This window comes from Papaver somniferum, chromosome 5 (genome assembly GCF_003573695.1).
Source record: "Papaver somniferum cultivar HN1 chromosome 5, ASM357369v1, whole genome shotgun sequence".
In the NCBI taxonomy this organism is placed as follows: Eukaryota; Viridiplantae; Streptophyta; class Magnoliopsida; order Ranunculales; family Papaveraceae; genus Papaver; species Papaver somniferum.
The window spans coordinates 2,497,684-2,523,255 of record NC_039362.1 but is presented as its reverse complement, the minus strand read 5'-3'; the positions used below and the strand labels follow the sequence as shown (position 1 = coordinate 2,523,255).

General features: G+C 32.7%; 1 protein-coding gene across 1 annotated transcript; it reads left to right on the top strand.

Moving 5' to 3' along the window:
* The first annotated feature begins 1,955 nt into the window (after nt 1–1,955).
* LOC113280881 (glycerophosphodiester phosphodiesterase GDPD6-like) lies at nt 1,956–5,249 on the top strand. Its single transcript, XM_026529469.1, has 8 exons — nt 1,956–2,193; nt 2,426–2,607; nt 2,721–2,904; nt 3,111–3,185; nt 3,268–3,377; nt 3,755–3,973; nt 4,386–4,541; nt 4,885–5,249. Exons 1-8 carry the CDS (start codon nt 2,178–2,180, stop codon nt 5,125–5,127), a joined length of 1,185 nt encoding a protein of 394 aa, XP_026385254.1. The 5' UTR covers nt 1,956–2,177; the 3' UTR covers nt 5,128–5,249.
* The last annotated feature ends 20,323 nt before the right edge of the window (nt 5,250–25,572 follow it).

Sequence of the window (25,572 nt, the reverse complement as noted above, 5' to 3'; positions counted from 1 at the left end):
AGATCCCAAATTTCACCAACTAGAAGCAAAGGAAAAGAAAGGAAGAGAAGATAAATAAAAGAAGCCAGATTCAAAAGGAAAGAGGAAAAGAGAAGAAAAGAAATTAGATCGGAAGAGAATTTCATCACCCAACTTAAAAAGCAATCCACAACAAACAGGTAAAAGAAGACCCTAATAGATTGATTCAAGAGAGAGACAGAAAGAAGAGACAACAATAAAAAGATACCAGAAGACTATAAAACATGTTGTAATCAAGTTAAACATTAAGATACAAATAGATTAAGAACACATGAAAGAAACAAATCACAGAAAAAGGAAGATACTAAATATGCCATCAAAATAATAGTATTTCACATTAGATTTCTCAGATCCATAACCCCTATCGCTTGATCTAACTTTCGCCCCCAAACTGTCCTAAAATTTACTCTCTAATGGGGTGTGTCGCCATTGGAGAAGGTTGTTTTCTAGGATTTTTTCGGAAAGGAAGAAGAGAGGGAGAGGAGAGAGGAAATTGGGACGCTTTACCTTTTACAATAGCAGGAAGTCGAATTTACCATCCATGTGGCTTGACGAATATTGCTTTTATTTGTCCATTAGCATAAAAATTGCTCTTAGTGGCTCCCTCGTTGGCTCCTATTCGGTTTAGAAGCATATATTTCTTCTTTTAATGCTAGTTCTTAACGATGAAGTTATCTTTAGAACCTTGATACTAAAGATACTTTATTATTCAGAACAAGTGTCAAGAAGAATGATATCTTTCTTCCTCTTCTCTCTTAGAAAAATAAGTAAAAAATCCTAAATACTATTCAACCAGCCTCCATCCCTTTGCTCAGATCTTAGCTCGTTTTGGATTAGATCTAAGCAAATAATTTATTTTATTTTATTTTTTATTAGTTTTTAGTGTAGGAATTTAATTTTATTTACAGTTTTGATGTTGCTTGGCATTTTTCTTCACTTTTGGAGCGATTATATCTTCGTCTTTGTGCGATTTTATCTTCACATTTGTGGTGGTTTTATCATTGTTTTCAAGGTGATTATTTCTAGGTATTTTGGTTGGTACGTGGTTTGTTATTTCGAATTATTCAGAACATCAATGATTCAACTCGGAGACGCTTCTATTTCACCTTTAATCTAAGAGATTTAGGACATCCAGGTTCGTCTCAGACAACAGTTAGAGCAAATAACTTCTCTATTTTAGAAGCATCTCTTGTTGAAGAAGACAATTATCTTAAATTGGATTTTATTTGGTTTTTATCATCCTTCCTCCCCCCAAGAGAAGCAAATAACTTCTCTATTCTACAAAAATTGGTTAGTATTGCAGTTCGCTCTTTCTCTTCGTGATTTATTCGTCATTGCATCTTTATTTGTATTTGTGTTTGTATTTTATTTTTCTTGTTTTATGATGCTCTTGATTATCTGGTAAACGTCCATGTAACTTCTAGTTTGCCATGAAATGAAATGTTACATGATATATATAAAAGAAAAGTAGTATCATAAAAAACAAGAAAAAGTAAGAGGAAATTGCTTCGGGAACATGTTGGGCAACCGAAAACAAAATAACTTCTACTTCTCCAAGCCGGAACAAAAACAATATAACGTGTTTGGATACACATCCAACAGTGATAATTTAACTTCTAACAATAAAAAACAAAAAATTAGTTTTGAGTGTATTTCAGAACGACTTTTAAAAGTAAAGTAAAAAAATATATATTTTCTGCTTTTGACTTCTTCTCCTGGTACCCATACGCATCATCCGCTGAATCATTGTCCCATAGCTGCCAAGACTCCAGAGTCCAGCTTGGTAGGCACTATATCTTCTCGACACGTTTGACTTTCCGTTGGTAGAATTATTCGAATCCACTTATCTTGCCTTTACTCTATTTGATTTGACAAATTTGGAACGTTTTCCTCATTGGTCGTTACGGCTGGCTTAACAAACCAAACAGAATCTCCATGAGTATCTTCCATTTTATCCCCCAAAACTTAACAGAAGGAAGGAGGAGATAACAGCATTTCCTATTTTAAATTTCATTTTTAGGTTCCCAATAATACAAACATTTTTATGCCTTTTATACTTATTTATAAATCATTATATTTATTTTATAATTGTTGAAGGTTTTGAGAGAGAAATTTGGAATCAAAGAGTTCAGTTCTCTGAAACAAGGAGGAACTCAAGAATGACTCTCCCAATCTGTAAGTAAACAACTCTTGATCCTTTTTTTTTTTTAGGGTTCATAGTTTCTTATTATTAGTTCAGATTTTAGTGCTGGAACTGTACTTAATCTTCTTTTAATTTCATTTTTAGGTGATTAATAGTATAATTTAATCTACTTTACTTTTGTGTGCTTTAGACCAATCCAATTAGTTACCAGATAGAAATCCATTATCCATCCATAATGATTGTATATGATATCATCATCTGCAGGGGTTGTGCAATTTCTATTACTATCCCTACTTATTGGAGAATGTATTGGAAGGCCATTTTATCCACTTCCAAGCAAATTCGATAACAAAAATAAACAGCCATTGCAAACATTTAGACCTTTTAATATTGCACACCGAGGTTCAAATGGTGAAATCCCTGAAGAAACTGCTGCTGCATATATGGTAAATAACATAACATCGATTTCATTTGATTGCTTAATTATGTTGTCCAATCATGCACTGGCCTTTACTTTATTGAATTGATTGAGTATTCGTCTGTTTTTATTTTCTTGTAGAGAGCTATTGAAGAAGGTGCAGATTTCATAGAAACTGATATTCTTTCGTCTAAAGATGGTCATCTCATTTGCTTTCATGACGTCACGCTTGATGCCACGACTGATATTGCTGATAATAAAGAGTTTGCCGACCGTAAACGAACTTATGAAGTTGAATATGCGAATATGACTGGGTTTTTCACCGGTAAGCAGGATCTTTTTAGCTATGTTCCATTCATAGTCACTTTTGTATCGTGTGGTTTTGCTTATTATCGGAGTTTCTTAGTTTTGTAAGTTATAAATATATGTACCACATCATAAGAGAAAATAACTAGCTCTAGTGGTATTGGTCTAGCAATTTCTCAACTCAACAAGGATCTATCAAATGAGTATTGTCTATTTTGTGAACAGTTGACTTCACACTGAAGGAATTGAAGTCACTACGGGTGAAGCAAAGGTACGAGTTCCGGGATCAGCAATATAACGGTAAGTTCTCATCAGGAAAACATTCATAGTTCTTGTTAATTGCCACTTTCATTCTATGAACAAGTTCTGCGATATACTGCAGGGAAATTTTCAATTATTACTTTCGAAGAGTTCATTTCAATTGCGCTGGATGCACCCAGAGTTGTTGGAATCTATCCCGAGATTAAAGATCCAGTTTTCATCAACAAGCATGTGAGTATTTCCATGTAACTTTTTACACCCTTCTGAAGGAATATGAATATAAACATGCCCAGAATGGACGGAAACTGATATAAGTTCACCTTCTTGCCATATGTGAGCAAGGTCGGTGACAATCACGTTGGTGTATGTGGTTATCGGAGGATTCTTATTTTTACATGAAGTTTATCATATTCCCCATTGGGAGCTAGAATACTAACTACTCTCAAAAGAATCCTAAGCCACAATCGTGTAATGTGAAATGGAGTCATCAAATATTTCTGATGTCTATCCTATTCTGATATGTTAACTGGCGATGTTTGGTTGTATGTGCTACATTTCAGCTTCATTTACGCATGTTTAATGTATGCACTAACGCTGTTCTTCAACAGGTTAAATGGGCAGACGGGAAAAAGTTTGAGGACAAGTTTGTGAACACGCTTAAGAAGTACGGGTACTCAGGCTCGTATTTGTCAGAAGAGTGGATGAAGCAGCCTGCTTTTATCCAGTCATTCGCTCCAACTTCTCTCACATACATTGCGAACATGACAGATTTGCCGAAAATCTTCCTAATTGATGATGTGACTATCCGTACCCAAGACACAAACCAGGTTATCCTTCTTTTATTGCTTTTTCCGAAGTTGTTTTTACAAACTTTTTTGGAGGGTCCTCATTCTGCAAGAAACATTTTCCCTTGGATGTTTTTACTGAGAAGAAAATATATGCAATTTACTAAAGGAAATTTCAAATAGAATGCCTGAAAACTTGGGTGATTCTATAACTACAAATGTTGTTAATAATTCCAAAATGATTTCTCCAAAGAATGATAAAAACTTTCAATTTATGGAGTTTTAGAAGTTTTTCACTTTAGCGATATAACCACGTTTCGGTATATTCAGTGCTCAGCTATTATGCTCTTTCTTTTAATAGTTACTGCGTCTGAATTGATTATTTGTGTTCCCTTGTCGATATTAATTTTGTTCTTAATTCCTAACTAAAAGGAATGACCAATGATATGTGCAGTCTTATGAGGAGATTACTTCGGATAGTTACTTGGATTTCATAAAAAAGTATGTGGTAGGGATTGGACCCTGGAAAGATACAATTGTACCAGTTGACAACAATTATCTACTAACACCAACAGATCTTGTCGCCAAAGCACATTCCCATGACCTGCAGGTTTGTAAACCTTCTGCGTCACTATTTGTTTTTGCAGCATCCATATCAGTTATAACGCTCCTATCGTCTCACTGATGTGACCGTTATTTATTCTCATGTTGAGTGACCACCGCTACATGTTCTCAGGGTTAATTTCTCTTAATTTTGGTGTATACGAATATAAATATAGAGGTTGAATCAGTAACGAAAGAATTGTAAAGGATTGATATCTTAAAAAGTAGATGAAATCCCTTAAAATTTCTCTTTCCAGGATTAGTTACACTTCTGTTGCTCAAATTTTGACCGAAGAAATGAACCTTTTGTGAAGTTTATCATAATCTGTTTGTACCTGATTTGTTTTCAGGTGCACCCTTACACTTACCGTAACGAGAATCAGTTCTTACACTTCGACTTCCATCAAGACCCATATGCAGAGTATGATTACTGGATAAACAAAATAAAAGTCGATGGCCTCTTTACAGATTTTACTGGGAGCCTCCATAATTATCAGGAGTTGTCATCCCAACATAAGACACCAGCAGATGACAGTTCTGCTTCTTCCCTATTGCGTAAGATTGCATTGATGATCTCCAGCAGAAAATTATGATTATCTTTTTTTGATTCCGTGAAATATTTCTGAGCACGGTTCTGTAAATGATGATTATTATGACTTGCATGCAAAGGAAAATTCTCAATAAAGATATGGTTGCAAAGAAAAACTATTGTGTCCCTCTGGTTCATCTTGCGGATGTGCTTTTCTTATTAAAATCGTATTCTTCCATTCTGAATCAGAGCAAACTGTTGTTGACAGGCCTTTAATGCTTCTCTTTGAGTCTCTTTTAGATAGTCTTACCAGATTTAGTTTTTTCTTTCAATGAACTCAGTACAATTAAAAAGCATAGGAAAATGCCAGTCTGCAATCTGCATTATGGAAATAGTTTTGCCAATTTTTTTTTTAATTGTTAACAGCAAGAAAGGTATTTAGAATGGTACCTTGAGAATAACTTGGAATCACAGAGACAATTTGTGGATGAAGCAAGTCAAGAACGTCGCAGCGAAATTTTTTCTGCCACTCTGTGAGTTCACTCAACTAAAACACTGCATTTAAATTCCTAGTTTCTCTAGTTTGCACTCTTGATCTTTATCTAGCCTTCCCATGTCTGTTGCATTCAGTTCAGATTGGGTTTTGGAACCTCAGCCGCAATTTGACTGTTTCCTTTCATTATGGATAACACTGTAAATTATTTTTTGGTGATCATGTGCAATCTATTTTGTAATGTCTAGTCTACTAGAACACCGCTGCTACGGTGGGAAGGGCCGACCGAAAAAAACGAAGCAACTAATAATTTCCACCGGTAGGCATATACTACCCAGGAAAAATCATATTTTTATAGTTTCATTTTGCCTAATAATAGGCCAAATTGATAAAGTAGTCACTTTTCCAGCAACAGAGGGAAATTGAAAAGGTGAAAGTATCTATTTTGCTGAAACGGAGGGAGTACATCGTTTTATTAGTTGCAATGAAAAATTAGTTAGATGCATAAACCAAAATATGACTACATAAAGTATTATGTATCCTTTGTGGTGGTTTGCCTAATGGATATGCATATAATTTTCTAAAATTGTGCCTAAAATGATAAATATCTCCGAATTTTTCGTAAAAACTCTAAATTTAATATTGTTGTTTGTATTCATTGCGTAGATTTTTTTATAACCTTTCCGACGAGATAAAATTTGTAAAATTCTAAGACACGGATTTTTAGATATGTTATATTAAAGTTTGGTTGCCAATTATACCCCTAAAGAATAGGATACATAAGGAGTTATAATAATTGGACTAAAAGGGAGGGATATTTTGGCATTATCAAGTGCACACTACCAAAATCTTTTTATGAAATTGCAAATTTATGTGAGGTTTCAATTTACAAACAAAATGACAGACTCCCTTCCCTCGGGCCCTCCGGTCGGTCGGCCCAATTAGGTGAGTTTACACTCCAAGGGATTAAAGTACTTTAAGTCGAGCCACTCTAAAAGTAGAACATAAACTGCCAATCGGGAACAAAACAAAGGCGATTTTTGTTAGAGGGAGAGCAAAAACGGATTTGAGGAGTGCGAAAATCGTAGTTAACTCGTTAACTAAGACTGATTCAGTATATCTTTCCGACTCGGACAAATAAATCCCTACTTAATACACCTATTCAACAAAAATCATACGCAGGGCAACTCCCCCACCATTGTTCCACCGCCACCATCTTCACCTTTTGGTTGTTAATCAGATTTTAACCATTAAATCGCTTATTAGATTTAGTTCCGTGTATAGAACTGGTTTAGTTCAAACAGTTCAATTGCGGAAGGCAGGAAAGTACCCATCTATTTTTCTTAAGTTTTCGTCATCCAATCCAAGGTGAAGAACCCATATGTTTATTTAGAACGAGGACTTTATCTATTCTAAGGGTTCCCTTGTGATCCATTTGGTTCGTTTTAATCCAATGTATTAGTTTTTAGATGATTTGTTAGGGTTTGATCATCCAAGATTTGTGGTGTTTACAATTGGAATCAATTGGTCATGGAGAGATGTTATAAACCCTTCTCCATTGTTGGTGTTTTCAATTATATATGATCAGTATCAAACCAGAGCTAAATTTAGAATTGCTTGTAATGGGACTTATAGAAAATGGCACGAACAGAGAGAAAAACCACACCATGTCATCGATCTTATTCAACTTCCACTACGAGAATTAAGTCATTGAAATCCCAAATATAATCAAGAGATTTTAAGAAATAAAAATCCTATAAAATATCTACGGTTGAGAATGGCTTAAAGGATCCTTGATGATGAGGGTAGAGTTAGATGGTGACCGGGTATTTTGGGTGTAATAAATGTATTTAGTGGGAATATATTTTTCCCAAGCTAGAAAAAGGCACCAAATCGCTCCGAGTCATCGAGTTAACTACGATTTTCGCGCTCTTCGAATCCCTTTTTGCTCTTCCTTTAACAAAAATCGCAAAAGCAGGGCCGACCTTAATGAAAAAAATAAAAGGCCCGCTTCGGGACAACAAGGTCCAGGGGAGACCATTCTTTACTTCATCACGTCTAGGTTTATTTACAAAAAGGTAAAACACTAGATACATATTAATGAATTATTTAGAATGTGAGGAGAAAAGATGAATGTTTTAAGAGCTAAATATTGTTTATTTATTTATTTTTGATTAATTTTTAAGGTTTACCTAAAAAGAAATTTGACAATAGTTATTTAAGATTATATAGTGTATTGTTATGGCATAAAATTCTTGAATCTTTGGCCGTAGTTGACTCCATAGTTTGTATTCAACATTGCTCCACACGATAAACCAAACTAATGAACTCTGCTTCATGGAGATGTAAATGTATTCAATTGGGTTTGAGAAACATTCTAAGTTACGTTGCGTGAAAGGTTGGTGCATGTCGGGACCTCGACTGACATCTTGGTAGATAAAGGATACCAAATAACTATAAATCTCTAGCAGAACTAGGTTTTGAAATAAAGAAACCAAGATTTAATACTTGTGACTGAACTATTTGACCATAAGTGGAACCAATAAATTTTTCTGTTAAAATTGCTGAATGGATTTGAATAATAGATCGCGTAAACCACTTAAAAGATAAGCTTATGTGAACTTTAGCTGAAAATGGTGATTTGTTAGTCAAAAGTATATATGCTGAACTTAGTAATCCCTTTGCTGCTACTAACCATGTTACACATGTTTGTGATAATTAAGCTCCGTCTTAGAAAAATTATGGAACCTAAATATGTCTTAAATAATTAAACTTTTTATTTGAAAATGCTTAACTAACTGTGTCCCAACAAGAGGTACTCTAGCTAATATTGTTACTACAGATGATAAACTCATTTTATGTTTTATGGAATTTGAACCAATAACACACTTATTTTTCGATTGCCGTTTTGCCAAAAAAAAGTTTGGACTTTGCCTTCCCATCCTATCACAGTAAACAATACAAGCTGTTGTAATGTCTTCAAAGTATTATTACAAGGTATCGTCTGATATAGGCGATCAAGATCTACCAGGTAATTGCAGCTACTAAATGCTGGTACATCTGAAAAAGACGATGTACCTGGAATTTTGAAGAAAAATGGTCACATGTGCACAAGTTCCTTTAAAAATTCGGTGACACTTACTATTTTGGGCTAGGAACGAAACGAATATAGCATCTAACTTAACTATTATTGAGGAATTGAGCCACACCTATACATAACTCGTCAATAGTTAATTTCGACGCTTCATCGAAAGACTTTAATGGTGGATTTGGATTCAGAATTTAAAAGGTGTAATTTATAGATCCAGGGGATTTGGTAGAATTAGGTTTCCCTTCGTATGTTTGGTTGCCTGAATCCTTGGAATCACGTTTCCTACGAGAATCAGTTTTCCAGCAAATCCTCCATATGGAGTCTGACCCCTTCCCCCTAAGATTTGCTGAGAAACTTATTAAGGGATTTATGGACCCACTTTTTATTTAACTCTTAAATCTTATATATATGCAAGTTAAGATTTAAAGGTAATGTCGAATGGTACAAAGACTTTAAAACAAAAAAACTCTATAAATCCTAGGAATTTTAACTGAGTTACCAAACCCACAAAGGATTTATATGAATCCTAGAATTTGTAATCCCATGGGGTTATAAATTCCCGGAAATGATGAATTCTGCAAACAAACCCACCATAAATTTAATTATAAAATATTGATTCGCGATGACACATGTAAGTGCGAAGGAGCCTTTACATGTTCTGAAAAGACGAGGGTACCCAAATATACCTCAATCTAAAACTTTTCCACCTATAAGTCATTTCTCCGAAAGTGATTTTCTATGGACTGAGTCGAGACAATACAACTAATCGGTTCACATTTCGTGTGATCATCTATGGATATGAGATCGAGAAAATACAACAACGAAGTATGCTTACTTGATAAGAGGTTCAGACTTAACCAAACATAATAGGATTACAATCAAGTAAATAGGAATTAACGTTTGTGTATTTTACTTCTAATTATAATAAAAACAATTATAATTGCGGAAATAGAAAAGTAAAAGACACAACAAAATTTTGTTAACGAGGAAACCGCAAATGTAGAAAAACCTCGGGACCTTGTCCAGAATTGAATACCCTCAGGAATAAGTCGCTATAAAAAATCAAACCAACTTCGTATAGTTGATACCAAGCAACTAAACCTATAGTTCACCTAGTTCCGTCTGTATTCCCACGCCTCCAACTTATAAATAAGTCACTTACTTGGAACAATTCCTTTCGTTCGTATTTCAAACAGTAAAGGAACAAAAAATCTGTTTGGTATCAACTCTTTTCAACCAAGTGATGTGAATTAGACAAAAGGCTCTTCCGTTTATCTCAATAAACTCCTTTGTCATGTCCTTAGATCTATCTACTAACAATTACCAAAGTAATCGTCTAGATTTTGCAATCAATACTTTGAATCACAAAGAAACGTATTGATGTCGATCTACTCAACTAATCAATCCAATCTACGACAAGGATAAACTGATTATAGTTGGATACTCTTTAACCGAAACAAGTATTGTGCACACCAAAGATTATGAACCCAAATCAGAAATCTTCAAAGTCTTTTTTGTCTTCAAATCTTCTTAGATCTTCAATAAACACTGCACACAATCAACTTGAATCTCTTGTGATCAATCACGCACAAAATGGAGTCTGTTAACAATGGATTATCACAAGACATCTTTAGATCTACAAACAGCCTAAAGATCCCCGTCGAAACTTCGATCTAGTTTGAGTGAATCTTATATCAAAAGAGAAGATTCTCAAGCATAAACAAACTAGGTGCAACCAAAGTTTAGTCAATCAAATCAATCAAAAACTAATAATAAACCGCAATTATCTAGTTTCCCACCAATGGTACTAATAGAGCTTCTCAATCCCAAAGAAGTCTTTAAACTGAGCGGTCGTAAGAGATTTCGCCTAATTAGGTTACTTTCCTCTCCGAATAGGCGACTCCACCAGTAACAACACAACTAGGTAGTTTTGCTGGCTCTGAGGATTAGTTAGCTAGAAATGCAAACTTTGGTATTTATAGACCAATGAAGTTTGGAAACCAAGGAATTTCCAAAACCGAGAATATTCTCAAGATATGCAATATATTCCAGATTCGGTTTCCATAATTCCTGGAAATGCTTTGTCCAAACATTGACCGAAAATATCTTAGAAAATATCCAATTAGTAAATGCACATTACCAATTTTCATTTTCCAAAAATAAGATTAAAAACCTTAATCAAAAGATTTTCAAATTATTTTTTTCGATCCGGAATTTTCCTTTAGCTATTAAGGAATATCTTTGAACAATAAAAGATAAGCGTTACTGTACATGTTTAAAGTATGTCGACATCTTTACTTTGTAAGTCCTCTTTCATACTTACAATCTTGAAACCGATTTGCCACACTTCTAAATGAGTTTAGAATTGGTTTATCTGACTTTCAAGAACTATGTGATTGATTAAGAACACTCAATCACAAATCATGGGTTTCTCGGTTCTATACCAAAACAAGTTTCGGTTCTACCTCCATGTGAGTACTTTGCATAATCATACTAGCTTTCCAAAAATTCGGTTGACTAGGTACTAGGATCGGTTCCCCACATACTTATGGTAACTACTTGTATTTGTTGCACATGTCCATAGGATCGGTTCCCCTTTCACTAAAAACTTGTTGCACATGTTCATAGGATCAGTTCCCCCATCTATTAAAAACGTGTTGCACCTCTTACAAGGATCGATTCCCCTTTTGTGATCGGTTGCACCTCTTCATAGGATCTGTTCCCCTTTGCCTAGAGTTTGTCATACCAATAACACTGAATCGATCATACCATCTTAGGTGATTACTTAAGATCGGTTTCACTAATAAAAGTCATACCTATACAAAAGTCAGGCCTTGTAAATAGCTTTACCAAGAACATAAACAAGTCATGAGCTGTTATACTAATCACACATATTAGTAGTTCAAAAGATATGCAATGAATAACAATACCAATAAGCCTAGCGATTTCCCTTTCGATTCACGAAACAATTTCATGAATTTACTTCCTTTAAACTAATGTAAAACATTGTTTCCTAGGATGAAAGCTTCACCTTATACCCATACATAATCACAATAGCATTCAAAAGATTATGTAGATGTATTATATACGAAGTTCAAAAGATAAGCGTTATACTTCATATTGTATTCCTTAATACTACGTCTAACTAGAGTATAATCATTCATGCTTTGCAGTTATGTTTTCAATATGCACGACTTGAAAGATACGTTAGGGAATGAAACAGTTCAAGTCAAATATCACTAACCTCAAGTGGAAGGATGATGTTGTCGTTGTATCTCCATACTTCTTAACTTCTTCAAGTCTTTGCAATACTTGTAATGTCTCATATCCTAATACTTTCAAGCTAACCTATACGAAGTTGACTCTAGTACATAATCAAACGACTCGTTAGATGAGTTTTGGTTCACTAAAATATGACAATCAAACTTGACATACCAAAGCTTGGTGGGTTCAACCGAGCTATGCTCTAACAGGTTCATCATAAACAACTCCATGATAAGAGGCAAAAGATATATCAGTTTAGAGATGGAGTGAAATTCAGGAACCTCAGAAGAGTTTGAGATGGAGTTGAAGAATTGTTTCTAGAATCAAGTATGAATCAAGCTTGTTGTAGTTTCCTCGTGATGGATATTTTTAGAGTTCTTGGACTATAGATTAGGGAAGAAGAAGATCTTGTTGCCATTGGTGATGTCCATGAATGATAAGACGAAACTATGGTTTTTGCTGGATGTGACATGGAATAGAGAAAAAGAAGAACAAGGAACATTGTATAGAATTTGTAGAAGGTTTTGAGCTTGAGAAATTGAACGGAGTAAATGAGGTTGGAAGAGGTGAATTTGTTGTCGAGAATTGGCTGAAGTATGGGGTCCAGTTTAGTCGAGATTACAAAAGGATAAGGGCTTTCCGTGATTGACTTTTATGAATGATTGAATGGTTTACGTGGATTGTATATGAAATGAAATTGTAGGGAAGGATAAATGTGTGTGAAAAATAATCCAACAAGTAAATGCCTGAATTTTCTAAGGAATGCGCATAAGGAGCTTGCAAAAATACATGAACTATTTTCCTCTAAGATATTAGTGGGATTTAGAAGTGGCATTGGGCCAGGACAAGCCGAGAGTTCACAAAGGCTATAGGGAGATGTGCCAAATAAAAACAGTCAAGTCCATGACATGCTTTCCATGGTTTGTGGTCTAGATTGTCTTGATATGGAAATCAGAAAAATTGGAATATTTGGAAAGTGAATCCAATTCCAAATTGGATTTGCAAGAGAGGTATATAAAAGGGGAGCCTAAGCACAATTAAATACACACCTCTCTTAGGAAGAAACACACACAACACTCTTCTTTGGTTGTTTATTTCACATCTTTACTTCTATAAATTTATGTGTTTTGTAGCTAAATTTGTTATTATTGGTTAGAGATGTAGTCGAATATTAACATGTTATTTGTTTGATGAGTTAGTTTATATTCGTAATTATCGCTTAAATCTAAAGTGTCATACAATTGCATGGTTGACGTATTGTAATATGATTGAATGTTTGTTTAGTTAAGCGGCCAATTGATTGAACTCCCACTCATATCAATAACTAACCGAGGGTTTGTTAATACGAAAAAGTTGATAATACTTGAATACAAATAGCATAGTGCGATTACAGATTGTTATGATATTTTGTTGTAGCTGCATATAGGATTGACCTTTGTCCGAATTGACTGCTCGGGTATGTCAATTGCATTGATCAGCTTGTTTCACAAATTATAACACTCTTAGAGAATTCAAACATGATTGTATGATGCTTTAATTAGGTTAATTTCTAGGTAGAATTCATATTTTATTTGTTGTGGGTATATGATGATATTAGAAAATTAATGGGATATACTCCTGGTCGAGGTGTTCTAAGACTTTTGATAATTTAAGATTAATTACGAACTCTAATCATTCACTCAAGTCATTGATTTGTAAACTTAACCAATATTCTCAAGTCATTGATTTATTTTAACTTTTAACTTCCGATTTAGTTTAAATTACTTTAGATAATTCATAAAAATCCCCCCTCTTACATAGGCTTTTATGGAATAAAGTTTTTCTTACCCTTGTACTTATTCAATATTTTTATATTTTTGATGAGTGAGAAGCTGAATTATTTTTGACGGATACTATATCAATCAATAAGTAGTTATTTTAAACGAATATCATTCAACTTTTGTCATTTTACATTTGTTTAAATATAAGAAAAAAGTTATTTTTAGATTTTCTTGAATTTTCAAAAAAGGTCAGAACCTTAAACTAACTATTTAAAATTATAAACTTACCAAACTATCCAAACTCATAAAAAATCATTTGCGAAAAAAAATATTTATATACAAACAAGCAAAAATCATCTTATCCTGAATAATTATATGTAAAAAGATATTAAATAGCAAATATTCATATGCAAAAAGTATATCTATATTATAAAAAGAAGTGGTGTGTGTGTAGCCTTACAAATTCGACCATCGATTTCGTCATCCCACGATGGAGATTGATCGGTTATATGTCCTATATAGACGTCCGTCCGATCCCTTGGCTTCCTAATAAAAATATGATTCTAAAGATTATTTAACGGCGTCGGATCCTTAGATTTCTTAATTTGACTGCAGCGTCGGATTTCCTAATTTGACCAAGTTTCCGTTAATATAGGCTAACACTAAGTAGATGTATTTATATAACAGAAGAGCATCATTCTTTAACGGTTCACCAACAGATGGTCTTCTATCTATAGTTCTTCCCCTCCATTAACGACTTCTAATTCTTAACTTCTTCTATCTATATCATAATAATACTGAGTTATTAATACTAAGTTATTATTATGGATGATTTAAAGGATGGATACGGTGAAATAAAAGAAAACAGAGCTGATGATTTAAAAAAAGATGCTCTAAAGAGGAAAAGAGAAGAAATAAAACCTAATAGAGGAAGAGGAGTGAATTGGGTAAGAGGTTTTATGTCTAATGCAACCAAATATCTCCTTACTAATACATCTTCACGGAAAACATATGGCTAAGTATCTGTTTGGATTATGTTTGGTGGATGACCCTCCATGAAGATTATTCGTATACACCAGATATATTATGGTCCATCGAACGTTCAATCATCCAATAAGCATAATGATTTGTACCATAACTTTCTCAAGAAAATTTAAGTTAGCCTCAACTAATATAAAAACTATTTTTAAAAAACAAATAAAATAAAAAACATGGTAAAGATTTATGTGCGAGATTTAAGTGTCACAACCCCGACAACAAAACATTAGGGAATGTTTAAGGGCCACGGTCAGGATTGTAAGCCCCGACTAATTTGACCTGACCAACAAAATACTATAGTATCCTCAAGGGTACAGCCCCGGCTAATTTGTCCCGATCAACAAAATGCTATGGTATCCTCAATGGACCACGGCCGGGGCTGTAAGCCCCGACTAATTTGACACAATCACAAATACTAGGGATGCAAGTCCGAACTAACTTATAAGCTCGATGTTTGACAGTTATAATCTAATTAGTTTTGCGAATGACTAAAAAAGATTTTGGTAGAATACTGACCAGCCGATCAAACAACAAAACGAAAACGAAAAAGGTTGAGCCCCGGCCGTAGGCCGGGGTGGTACCTAGTATTTATATACCATGAGACATTGTGTTATAATACACGAGACACACTTTCTTAGTTAGTTAATACTTATGCACAAAATAAAAATACATTGACATAATATAAATATATTATTGAGTTTTGTTATGCATGATACTTCTACGATATCGACTTTTAAATCATAAAAGATTAAAAAAATCATATAATAAATTTTGCATATATAAACTAAAATTTAAGCACATCATCTTTCTTCAAAAGTTTGAAAGTGACAAGATCCGTAATTATATAGATAAATTCATTTGGATTAAGAAAAAATATACATATACACAAATATTGGTATTTGCGAATCCTAATAAATTCGGTATATGTTTCTGAAAAAGAAAAGCGTTGCTCCATAATTTGTTAGTTTTGCGCAAAACTAACAAATTATTTGCAAAACTAACAAGGTATTTGCGAATCCTAATAAATTCGGTATATGTTTCTGAAAATGTATGTAAATATTAATTTAAAAAATTGTACTTCGTAAAAATGAATTAAAAATTTATAATAAGGGAAAACACATGTTCCTCAAATTGTAATTTTTAAAGTTTTGCGCAAAACTAACAAATTATGGAGCAACGCTTTTCTTTTTCGCTCCAAGGGAAGGGATTCTCATGATCGGCCATGGTAAAACATCTTTAGTAATCCTATTTCTTCCTTTTGCATTCAGAAAATATCTTGCAAGTTCAGATCTGGATGGAAATTGAATATTTTAGTAAATTCCAGACCCATACTCTCCACGCAAATTTGCATTTCCAAACAATATGGTCTAAAGATTCCCTATCCTTCTTGAAGAGATAACACATATTGGCAAAAAGAGTAGGGTGTATGTCACTCCTCCAATTAGTGTCATTTTCGATGCTAAAACTATATGAAAAAAGGATAAACAAGGAACTAGCTGGTACTATCTGGTGAAGTGACATATTAAGATAAAGAAAATACAATACTATTATTATACACTTGAGTATTTACAAATGGTAACTAAACAAGTACATTAGTTCAGAAGCGTACTAAACCGAAAACTCAAACATCTCTATTTTTATATGTGTATGACTAACTGGCTAAGGGTGTAATAAACCTTTCTTAGTTTTTAATGTATGCGTGTGTTTGATTTTTCCAAAATAATAAGAATAACATTTATATTTTTACAAAATAATTACCCTATAGAAGCCCAAGTTTCCAAGCCGAACCTGTAACTATTAAGAACTCTTGCAAGATACAAGAACTACAAAACTATTGGTGATCATACTTTTAGACTTAACGCAGAAAATGATCATGTATCAATTAAATAGACCACTCGAGAGACTTACCTTCATTTGGACTGCAAAAGCTCGATGGAGGAAAAATGTTCTTTGAGTTTATCTGTTGTCGGGAGAAAGAGACCGACTCAAAAGAATCTCGACTTTAGAGTGCCACAAGTAGCCGATGTGGCACTTTGATTTACTTGACCGAAGCAGATAACATCCTACAAGATAAATGAAGAACCATATATACAAAAACGAATTGAAAACTCACACGTAGTTGACAGATTACGCGAAAACAATACAATATTATGTATAAGAATGAGGTGTAATGTGCAGACTCACATTTTCATTATTGGGAGACTCTTTTTAAAGCTATAAAATGATCATGAACACCAATGTATTTCTTTGTTCGAATCAACCTCCCTTGTGTACACTTCTCTATTCCCTTCAGTTTTTCTGGGTTCCGATCCTTCATTTTCCCATCTTGAAACTCATTGTTTGATTTTTTTTTATCCTATAAAGCAGTAAAGAAACAATATAGTTAGGTATAACAATAGGATTGAACAAACTGAGGCATACAATTCTATGATCAACAAGGAAAATAACTTACAACATCTCTGTATTTCAGCTCTTTCGCTTGTTTCTCAGCATGTAATCTCTTCTATTGCGCCTTGCATACAATTTTTCTGTCCTTCTCTTTCTATTCTTCTCCCGTGAGATTTTTACTTGATAGGATATCAACTTGTTTTCTCCTTGCAGGGCCGACCCTGATGAAGAAGCAAACAAAGGCCCGTTTTGGGGCAACAAGGTCCAGGGGGAAACACATACCTTACTTCACGTCAGTTTATTTACAAAAAAATAATAGTATTAGGTACCTATTAGAACTATGGGGGAGAAAATAAGGATGTTTTAAGATCTAAATATTGTTTTCTTAATCTTATTCTTCATATAATTTTTAAGGTTTAACCGAAAATAAATTTGGAAATAGTTTTTTAAGATTGTACAATATTGTTTTAGGGCGTAAAATTCTTAGTAATCTTGAATCTTTGTGTAGTTGACTCCATAGTTTGTTTGCAGTATTCAACATGCTCTGCATAGTAAACCAATTAATGAACTCTACTTCATAGGGATGTAAATATTTTTAACTGGGTTTGATAAACATTTTAAGCTACATTGTATGGGAGGTTGGTACATATTGGATCCTTTATTGACTACTTGGCAGATAAATGGATACCAAATAATTATAAATCTTTAGTAGAGTAGGTTTAGAAATTAAGAAACCTAGATTTAATACTTGTGACTGAACTGATTGACCAAAAGTGGAATCGAGAAATTTCTTTATTAAAATTGTTGAATGTATTCTGAATATCAGATTGCATAAACCACTTAAAAGATAAACTAAGGTGAAATTTAACTGAAAATGATGATTTTTTTAGTCAAAATTCTATATGCTAAATATTAATGAGCTTAAGAAGTGGCACTGGGACAGGCATAAGCCGAGAGTTCACCAAGTCTATAGGGAGATGTGACAAGTAAAAACAGTCAAGTCTATGATATGTTTTCCATGGTTTGTGGGATAGATTTTCTAGACATGCAAATTAGAGATATTGGGTTATATTTGAAAAGTGAATCCGATTCCAAATTGGATTTGCAAGAGAGGATATAAAAGGGGAGCCTAAACACAATTGAATACACACCTCTCCTTGGGAAGAAACACACACAACACTTTTGTTTGGTTGTTTGTTTCACATCTCTGCTTCTTTAAATTTATGTGTTTTGAACACCATGAGTAGCTAAATTTATTATTATTGGTTAGGATGTAGTCAAATACCGAAAACATGTTATTTATTTAATGAGTTAGTTTACGATCGTAATTATCGCTTAAATTCTAGAGTGTCACACAATTGCATGATTGACATATTGCAATATGATTTAATGTTTGTTTAGTTAAGTGGCCAATTTATTGAACTCTCACTCATATCAATAACTAACTGAGGGTTTCTTAACACGGAAAACTTGATAATCCTTGAATACGAGTAGCATAGTGTGATTACGAATTGTTATGATATTTTGTTGTAGTTGCATGTAGGATCGACCTTTCTCCGAATCGACTACTTGGGTATGTCAATTACATTGATTAGCTTGTTTCACAAATTATAATGCTATAGGAGAATTCGAACTTGATTGTGTGATGCGTTAGGTTATTCTCTAGATAGAATTCATATTTTCGTTGTTGTGGGTATATGATGACTTTAGGAAATTAATACGGTATACTCGCAGTCGAGGTACTCTAAGGCTTTTGATAATTTGAGATTAATTATGAATTCTAATCATTTATTAATGTCATTGATTTCTAGACTTAAACCAATATTTTCAAGTCATTGATTTCTTTTAATTTTTATTTGCTTCTGTAATAGTTTAAATTACTTTAGATAATTCATAAAAACCCTCCCTATTACATAGGTCATTGAAATCAAATAACAACCAAATTTATATATGGAACAAACTTTTTCTCACCTTTGTACTTAACCCAAATTTTTCATGAGTGAGAAACTGAATTATTTTTGACGGATATGACATCCGTCAATATGTAGGTATTTTAAACAAATATCATTCAACTTTTGCCATTTTATATTTATCTAAATATAAGGAAAAAGTTATTTTTAGATTTTTCTTTCTTGAATTACCAAAAAAGGTTAACAACTTAAACTAGTTTTTTTTTAATGTTAACTATTTAAAATTATAAAATTGGCAAAATGTCCAAACTCATGAAAAATCATTTGCGAAAAAGAATATTTATATTCAAACAAGCAAAAATCATGTTATCCTGAATAATTATATGTAAAAATATGTTAAATGACAAATATTCATACGCAAAAAGTAATATTTATATATCATGAGACATTGTGTGATAATACACGAGACACACTTCCTTAATTAGTTAATGTTAAAGCACAAAATAAAAATACATTATTATAATATATGAATATAATATTGAGTTTTTTCATGCATGAATACTTCTATGATATCGACTAAAAAGAATACTTATATCCATTTGATTCTATCGCTGTTGATTCTATCGTAATCTTTTGGAGGGTTATGACGCAGGAGAACCAAATTCCAAGAAGATTAATGTTTTAGACTTGATGAACCTTGTTGTTTGTTCATTCAATGAATGACAATTCAATTGAAATGTTGGATAATAAAAGCACTAGAAAACTACAAAATTTAATCAAATGACTGAATTATCGCAATGAAATGGACGGTTGGTTACCTTTTGAACTACTCTCGAGAAAATACAATTTCAGATTTTTGACTGACGAGGAAATAATTGTGAGTATCATTAGAACGAGGAAAGTGATGATGTCGAAGCCGAAGATAAAATTGTAGTATCCACCTTCACGTAAAGAACTATCAAAGTGCCAAGACATTGAATATTACAACGCTAAAAACTCTTCTAATGTTAAGAAAAATCCAAAATGATATTCAATGTGACATCAATTTCAAGAAAAATCATACCACAATTGAATTATTTTATACCAAATTAACATAAACATAAAACTAAGTTTATGTAAAGTAGAGAGTTATAAATTTATACATCGGATAGACCTATAGAAAGTCTGAATTTTTTGTTAATTTATAAGTTTAGCGACTTATTAATTTAGCACGTCATCCCCGACTTGGGACCGGCAAAATTTATTAATTTATTGCGGATTAATTTATAGGTATTCTACCGTACTAGTTCTACTTATTAAAAAAAGTGATGTTTAAGATTTTTTATATATGTCACTCCTATCAGTAATCCAATACCCCGATACATCATGTACACCTACAATTTCAGTTTTTCTCTTCCTATAATTGATCTTAGAATAAAAGTAACTTATGTTTTTATCATCTACTTGTAAGGAATCACCTTTAGCTCTTTGTTTATAAAAAGGAACAAAATTTGGAAATTTGGAATTTTCTGTTTCGTGGTTTTGTTGTTTTTGTGGAGGGTGTCAAGCTCGTATGGAAATGGAGCATCGACACCACCGACTCCTCAAACTTGACTAGTCCTTACATTTGGTGTGCTCTTTTGTTTTCTGAGGGTTGGAGGAGGAATATGTACCACAAAATCTTGAAACTGTTCCCACTTTGTTTTTTCCCTCATAGCTGAGGGTATCTTTGTTTTTGAGGGGATTTTTTTTTTTTGGTGTTTCACCAGTTAAAAGCACCATCTTCTCTAGTTTCTCCTTTTTTCCTTTTTGCCATTTAATATTTATCTAAATATAAGGAAAAAGTTATTTTTAGATTTTTCTTTCTTGAATTGCCAAAAAAGGTTAACAACTTAAGTTAGTTTTTTTTTCTAATGTTAACTATTTAAAATTATAAAATTGGCAAAATGTCCAAACTCATGAAAAATCATTTGCGAAAAAGAATATTTATATTCAAACAAGCAAAAATCATGTTATCTTGAATAATTATATGTAAAAAGATGTTAAATGACGAATATTCATACGCAAAAAGTAATATTTATATATCATGAGACATTGTGTCATAATACACGAGACACACTTCCTTAATTAGTTAATGTTAAAAGCACAAAATAAAAATATATTATTATAATATGAATATATTATTGAGTTTTGTCATGCATGAATACTTCTATGATGTCGACTTTTAAATCATAAAAAGAATACTTATATCCATTTGTAAATATTCATATGTAAAAATATTAAAGAATCATACAACAAATTTTGCATATATAAACTAAAATTTAAACACCATTTTTCTTCAAAAACAAAATAAGTGTGAGATAGCAGGAATAGTAGTAGAAACCTTTATCCCATATAGTTGATTTTGATTCTCAGCAGAAATCAAAGCTTTATACAAAACATCCATATGTATGATAAAAAAATAAGGAGATAGGGATTTGGTCAAAATTAATTCTTGGAGCTTCACTCAAAAGTACAAAAGTAGAGGTGGTGGTGACAGATTGACTTATAAGTTGACACCAATCAGGATGAAAACTAAGTTTAGCTAAGAAATCAATTAAATATTTCCACTCAATCCTATTAAAATCCTTAGACATATCTAAGTTAGCAACCATCAAACCATTTTTCTGGTTCACTTTTTCATAGTATCATCTAGGTCATGTGCCATAACTTTTTTTTTTTTGAGCAAAGAAGAGGAGATTTTGTTGAAATAAAAACACAAGGAAACAAGTTACAAGGAAGCACAACAAACAAACAAATACAAGACCTAACTAGTTCTTGCTTTCTGCAGCTAAGATACTTGCAATAGCATTTGGAGGCTCCTCTAGCCAAATTTGAGACCTAATGCTAGTTCTAGCTAATTTTGCAAGCTTGTCCGCTGCAATGTTACAAGACCTTTTTTAGAAAATAACTTTACAAGACACTAACTGTTGAAGGATTTCTTGACACTCTAGGATGATGTTTTGATCTTCCCATTTGAAACCTTCAACACTACCATTGCAACTATTAATAACTGACCTATTATCCCCTTCTATAATGACTTGCTGAAGCTGCATATCTTTAATCCAATGTATAGCTTTGAGCAGCACCAAAGCTTCAACTTGATTCACATCTCTGGCTCTTGTTGAGAAGGCCATTGCTGCCAAGAACTTCCCTGTAGAATCGCGAGCAATTAGAGCAAAACCAGCATTGTTATTCTGAGATACAAAAGAAGCTTCAATATTAATTTTCATCCAATTTTCAGGGGCTTTTCTCCAAGTCTCCTGATGACTAGTGCAAGATCTATCTTGATTTTATCCTTGCATTTCAGAGTTATTCTGGTGCATACTGTTAACATAAGTTATAATTCTGTGCACTATGTTTCTAGGATGATAAGATTTATATTTATGCAACTTTTCACATCTAGCTTTCCATAAATGCCATAAGGTATAGGCAGCTAGACAAGCAAGATTGTTATTTGTAGCTTCCAGAGAGTGGTTATCTGCAAACCATGAAATAATCCAATCTTTGGTAGAAGAATGCATGCTCTTAGAATGGTAAAGGGCTGCTGATATGCCAAACCAAACAACATCTTAGAATCTACAGCTACAAAGGAAATGAGTACTGGTTTCTTCTTCTTCGTTGCAGAAAGTACAGAGACTGCTAATTTCTTTCTTGTATTTGCTGACTCTCATATTGACTGGGAGGATATCATGGCAACATTTCCATAACTATGTTGTGTTTAAGGAGATGATCTTATTAAGAAGAGGTTTGAGCCTACTGGAAATCAGCTTAAATATTATTTTATAAGAATTGTTGCAAAGACTAACCAGTTTAAAGTCATCATTTATCATAAGATAATTTATCTTATGAATAAGAGACAGAAAATTATGATTTTGTTCCTTGAGCACAAACTTATCATGAAAAAAATGATTTTATCATCTTTATACTATCATTACTAACAATCTCCCATATTTGTTGGTAAAAACCAAGTGAGAATCTATTCGGGCCAGCTGAAGTCCACGGTTTTATATTGAACACCACAGATTTGATTTCATCATAAGATAGTATTCTCATAAGCTTCTCATTGTAAATTTCAGAGAACGAGGTTGGATGCAGCAAAAAAAAACTATCAATTAAAATTGGATTACAGTATAATCCCTATAAAATAATAGTGTCGGACCGACAAAATTTATCAATTTATCGCGATTTTAAATTATCAATAAAATAATAATTATTAATTTATATAATAATTTATCAAAACATGTGTATTTTTTCCACCAAACACCACAATAAAGATCCAATCTTTGTGATACAAGGATTATATGATCTTTCAAGATGCATTATCGCCGTTGATTCTATCGTAGTCTTTTGGAGGGTTACGAAGCAGGAGAACCAAATTTCGAGAAAATTAATGTTTTAGACGCGATGAACCTTGTTGTTTGTTCATTCAATGAATGACAATTAAAATGAAATGTTAGATAATAAAAGTACTAGAGAACTACAGAATTTAATCAAATGACTGAATTATCACAATGGAATGGACGGTTGGTTACCTTTTGAACTACTCTCGAGAAAATACGATTTCAGATTTTTGACTGACGAAGAAATAACTGAGAGTATCATTAGAACGAGGAAAGTGATGACGTCGAAGCCGAAGATAAAATTGTAGTTATAGAGCCACCTTCACGTAAAGAATTATCAAAGTTGCGAAGACATTGAATAGTTATTGCATCACCAAACTACAACACTAAAAACTCTTCTAATGTTAAGTAAAATCCAAAATGATATTCAATGTGACATCAATTTCAAGAAAAATCAGACCATAATTGAATTATGTATACCAAATTAACATAAACATAAAACTAAGTTTATGTAAAGTAGAGAGTTATCAATTTATACATCGGAAGGGACCTATAGAAAGACTGAATTTTTTATTAATTTATATATTTAGCGAGTTATTAATTTAGCACGTTATCCCCGACTTGGGAACGACAAAATTTATTAATTTATCGCGGATTAATTTATAGGGGTTCTACTATACTAGTTCTACTTATCGAAGAAAAGTGATGTTTAAGATTTTATATATATCACTCCTATCAGTAATTCAATCCCCCAATACATCATGTACACCCTCAATTTCAGTTTTTCTCTTCCTATAATTGGTCCTATAATAAAAGTAGCTTATGTTTTTATCATCTATTTGTAAGGAATCACCTTTAGCTATTTGTTTATAAAAAATTTCATTTATGTTTTTTCAGTGACCTAGTTCAGAAAGAGTGTTAACAATTCTAGGATCATTAGTGTCTATTATACCTTGAGCATAAAGAATTTCCAATTTTGTGTTAAGACAAATAACTTTTTGTCTGAATATGGCCAAAAGAATGAGAATTACAGTTACTTAGAGCATTCCTAACCCGTTTCTGCGATTGTTTGTGTCTGAAAGTTTTAGAACCTTGATTACTAGTTTGTCAGTGTTCCTCCATAATAGTTTTACAGCTAGCATCTGTTATCTAACACCTATTAAATTTTCTGGGGTTTTCAACATGATTAGTATCCCTAGCAGTAGTCAGAACAAGGGGACTATGATCACTAGCAATGAGAGCAAGATGATAAACATTAGAATTATCAGATAAACATTAGAATTAGCAGATAAACATTAGAATTCTATCAAGTCTTTCCTGAATAAATTTATTTCCATGTACCATGCAATCTTAAAGAGTGAAGAAAGTCGTTAACAATATCTAAGACAACCACCTACGCAAACAAAAGTATAGAAAAGAATATTTTGAAGCAACTAACAAAGAGATTTAAAAATCAAAAGGATTTGAGTAACAATTTCAGACAAGAGAGACAATAACATTTGAAGCTTTAAATCACATTTACATATTTGAATAACCTAAAACATGAACAGTGTACATGAAAATACTCATTTTATATAATCAAAAAATAAATAGAAATTAAATACTCGATCAATTAATGGAAGATATAAGATTCAGAGTGTTATTAGAACACATAGATGAATAAATTTGTAGTATACAAACATACATCGGTTCAATTTCATATCATGCAGCAAAAAACAATCAAAATCAAAAACAGTAAATCAAAAGCGTTTCAGGATAATCAAAAGCTAAGAAATAACAAAATCAAAAACAAGATCGTAATCAACAACATGTAACAGATCGTATGCATATCATGCATTCGAAAAACTCAAAATCGGTAAGAAATCAACCAATTAACCAATGAAATCAGTAAGAAATCAGTAAGAGAACAAGCAATTACGGATGCAAAACTTACCTAAGATTGAAATCTGTTGCAGAAACGATTGAAGTCTGATTAATCGCCTCCAAAATCTCTCTGTCTCGCTCTCTCTCTCTTTTGAATCAAAATCTCAGATTAAAAAAAAATACAATTCAAAAACCTGTGTTTAAATACTGAATCGCTGGAAGGCCGGTTCTGAAATATTTAAAATCGGCACTGGATCATGAAGAATTTGATTAGTGAAAACTACAGGGAGACCCATTTTCCCAGAATTTTCCACTGAGAAACCCACGGGCGCAAAACTTCA

Excerpts from the sequence above, each read along its gene's own strand:
- LOC113280881 (XM_026529469.1), top strand. Across the intron at positions 2,905-3,110 it reads TATGACTGGGTTTTTCACCG|TTGACTTCACACTGAAGGAA; the intron begins GTAAGCAGGATC and ends TTTTGTGAACAG. Across the intron at positions 3,186-3,267 it reads CCGGGATCAGCAATATAACG|GGAAATTTTCAATTATTACT; the intron begins GTAAGTTCTCAT and ends GATATACTGCAG.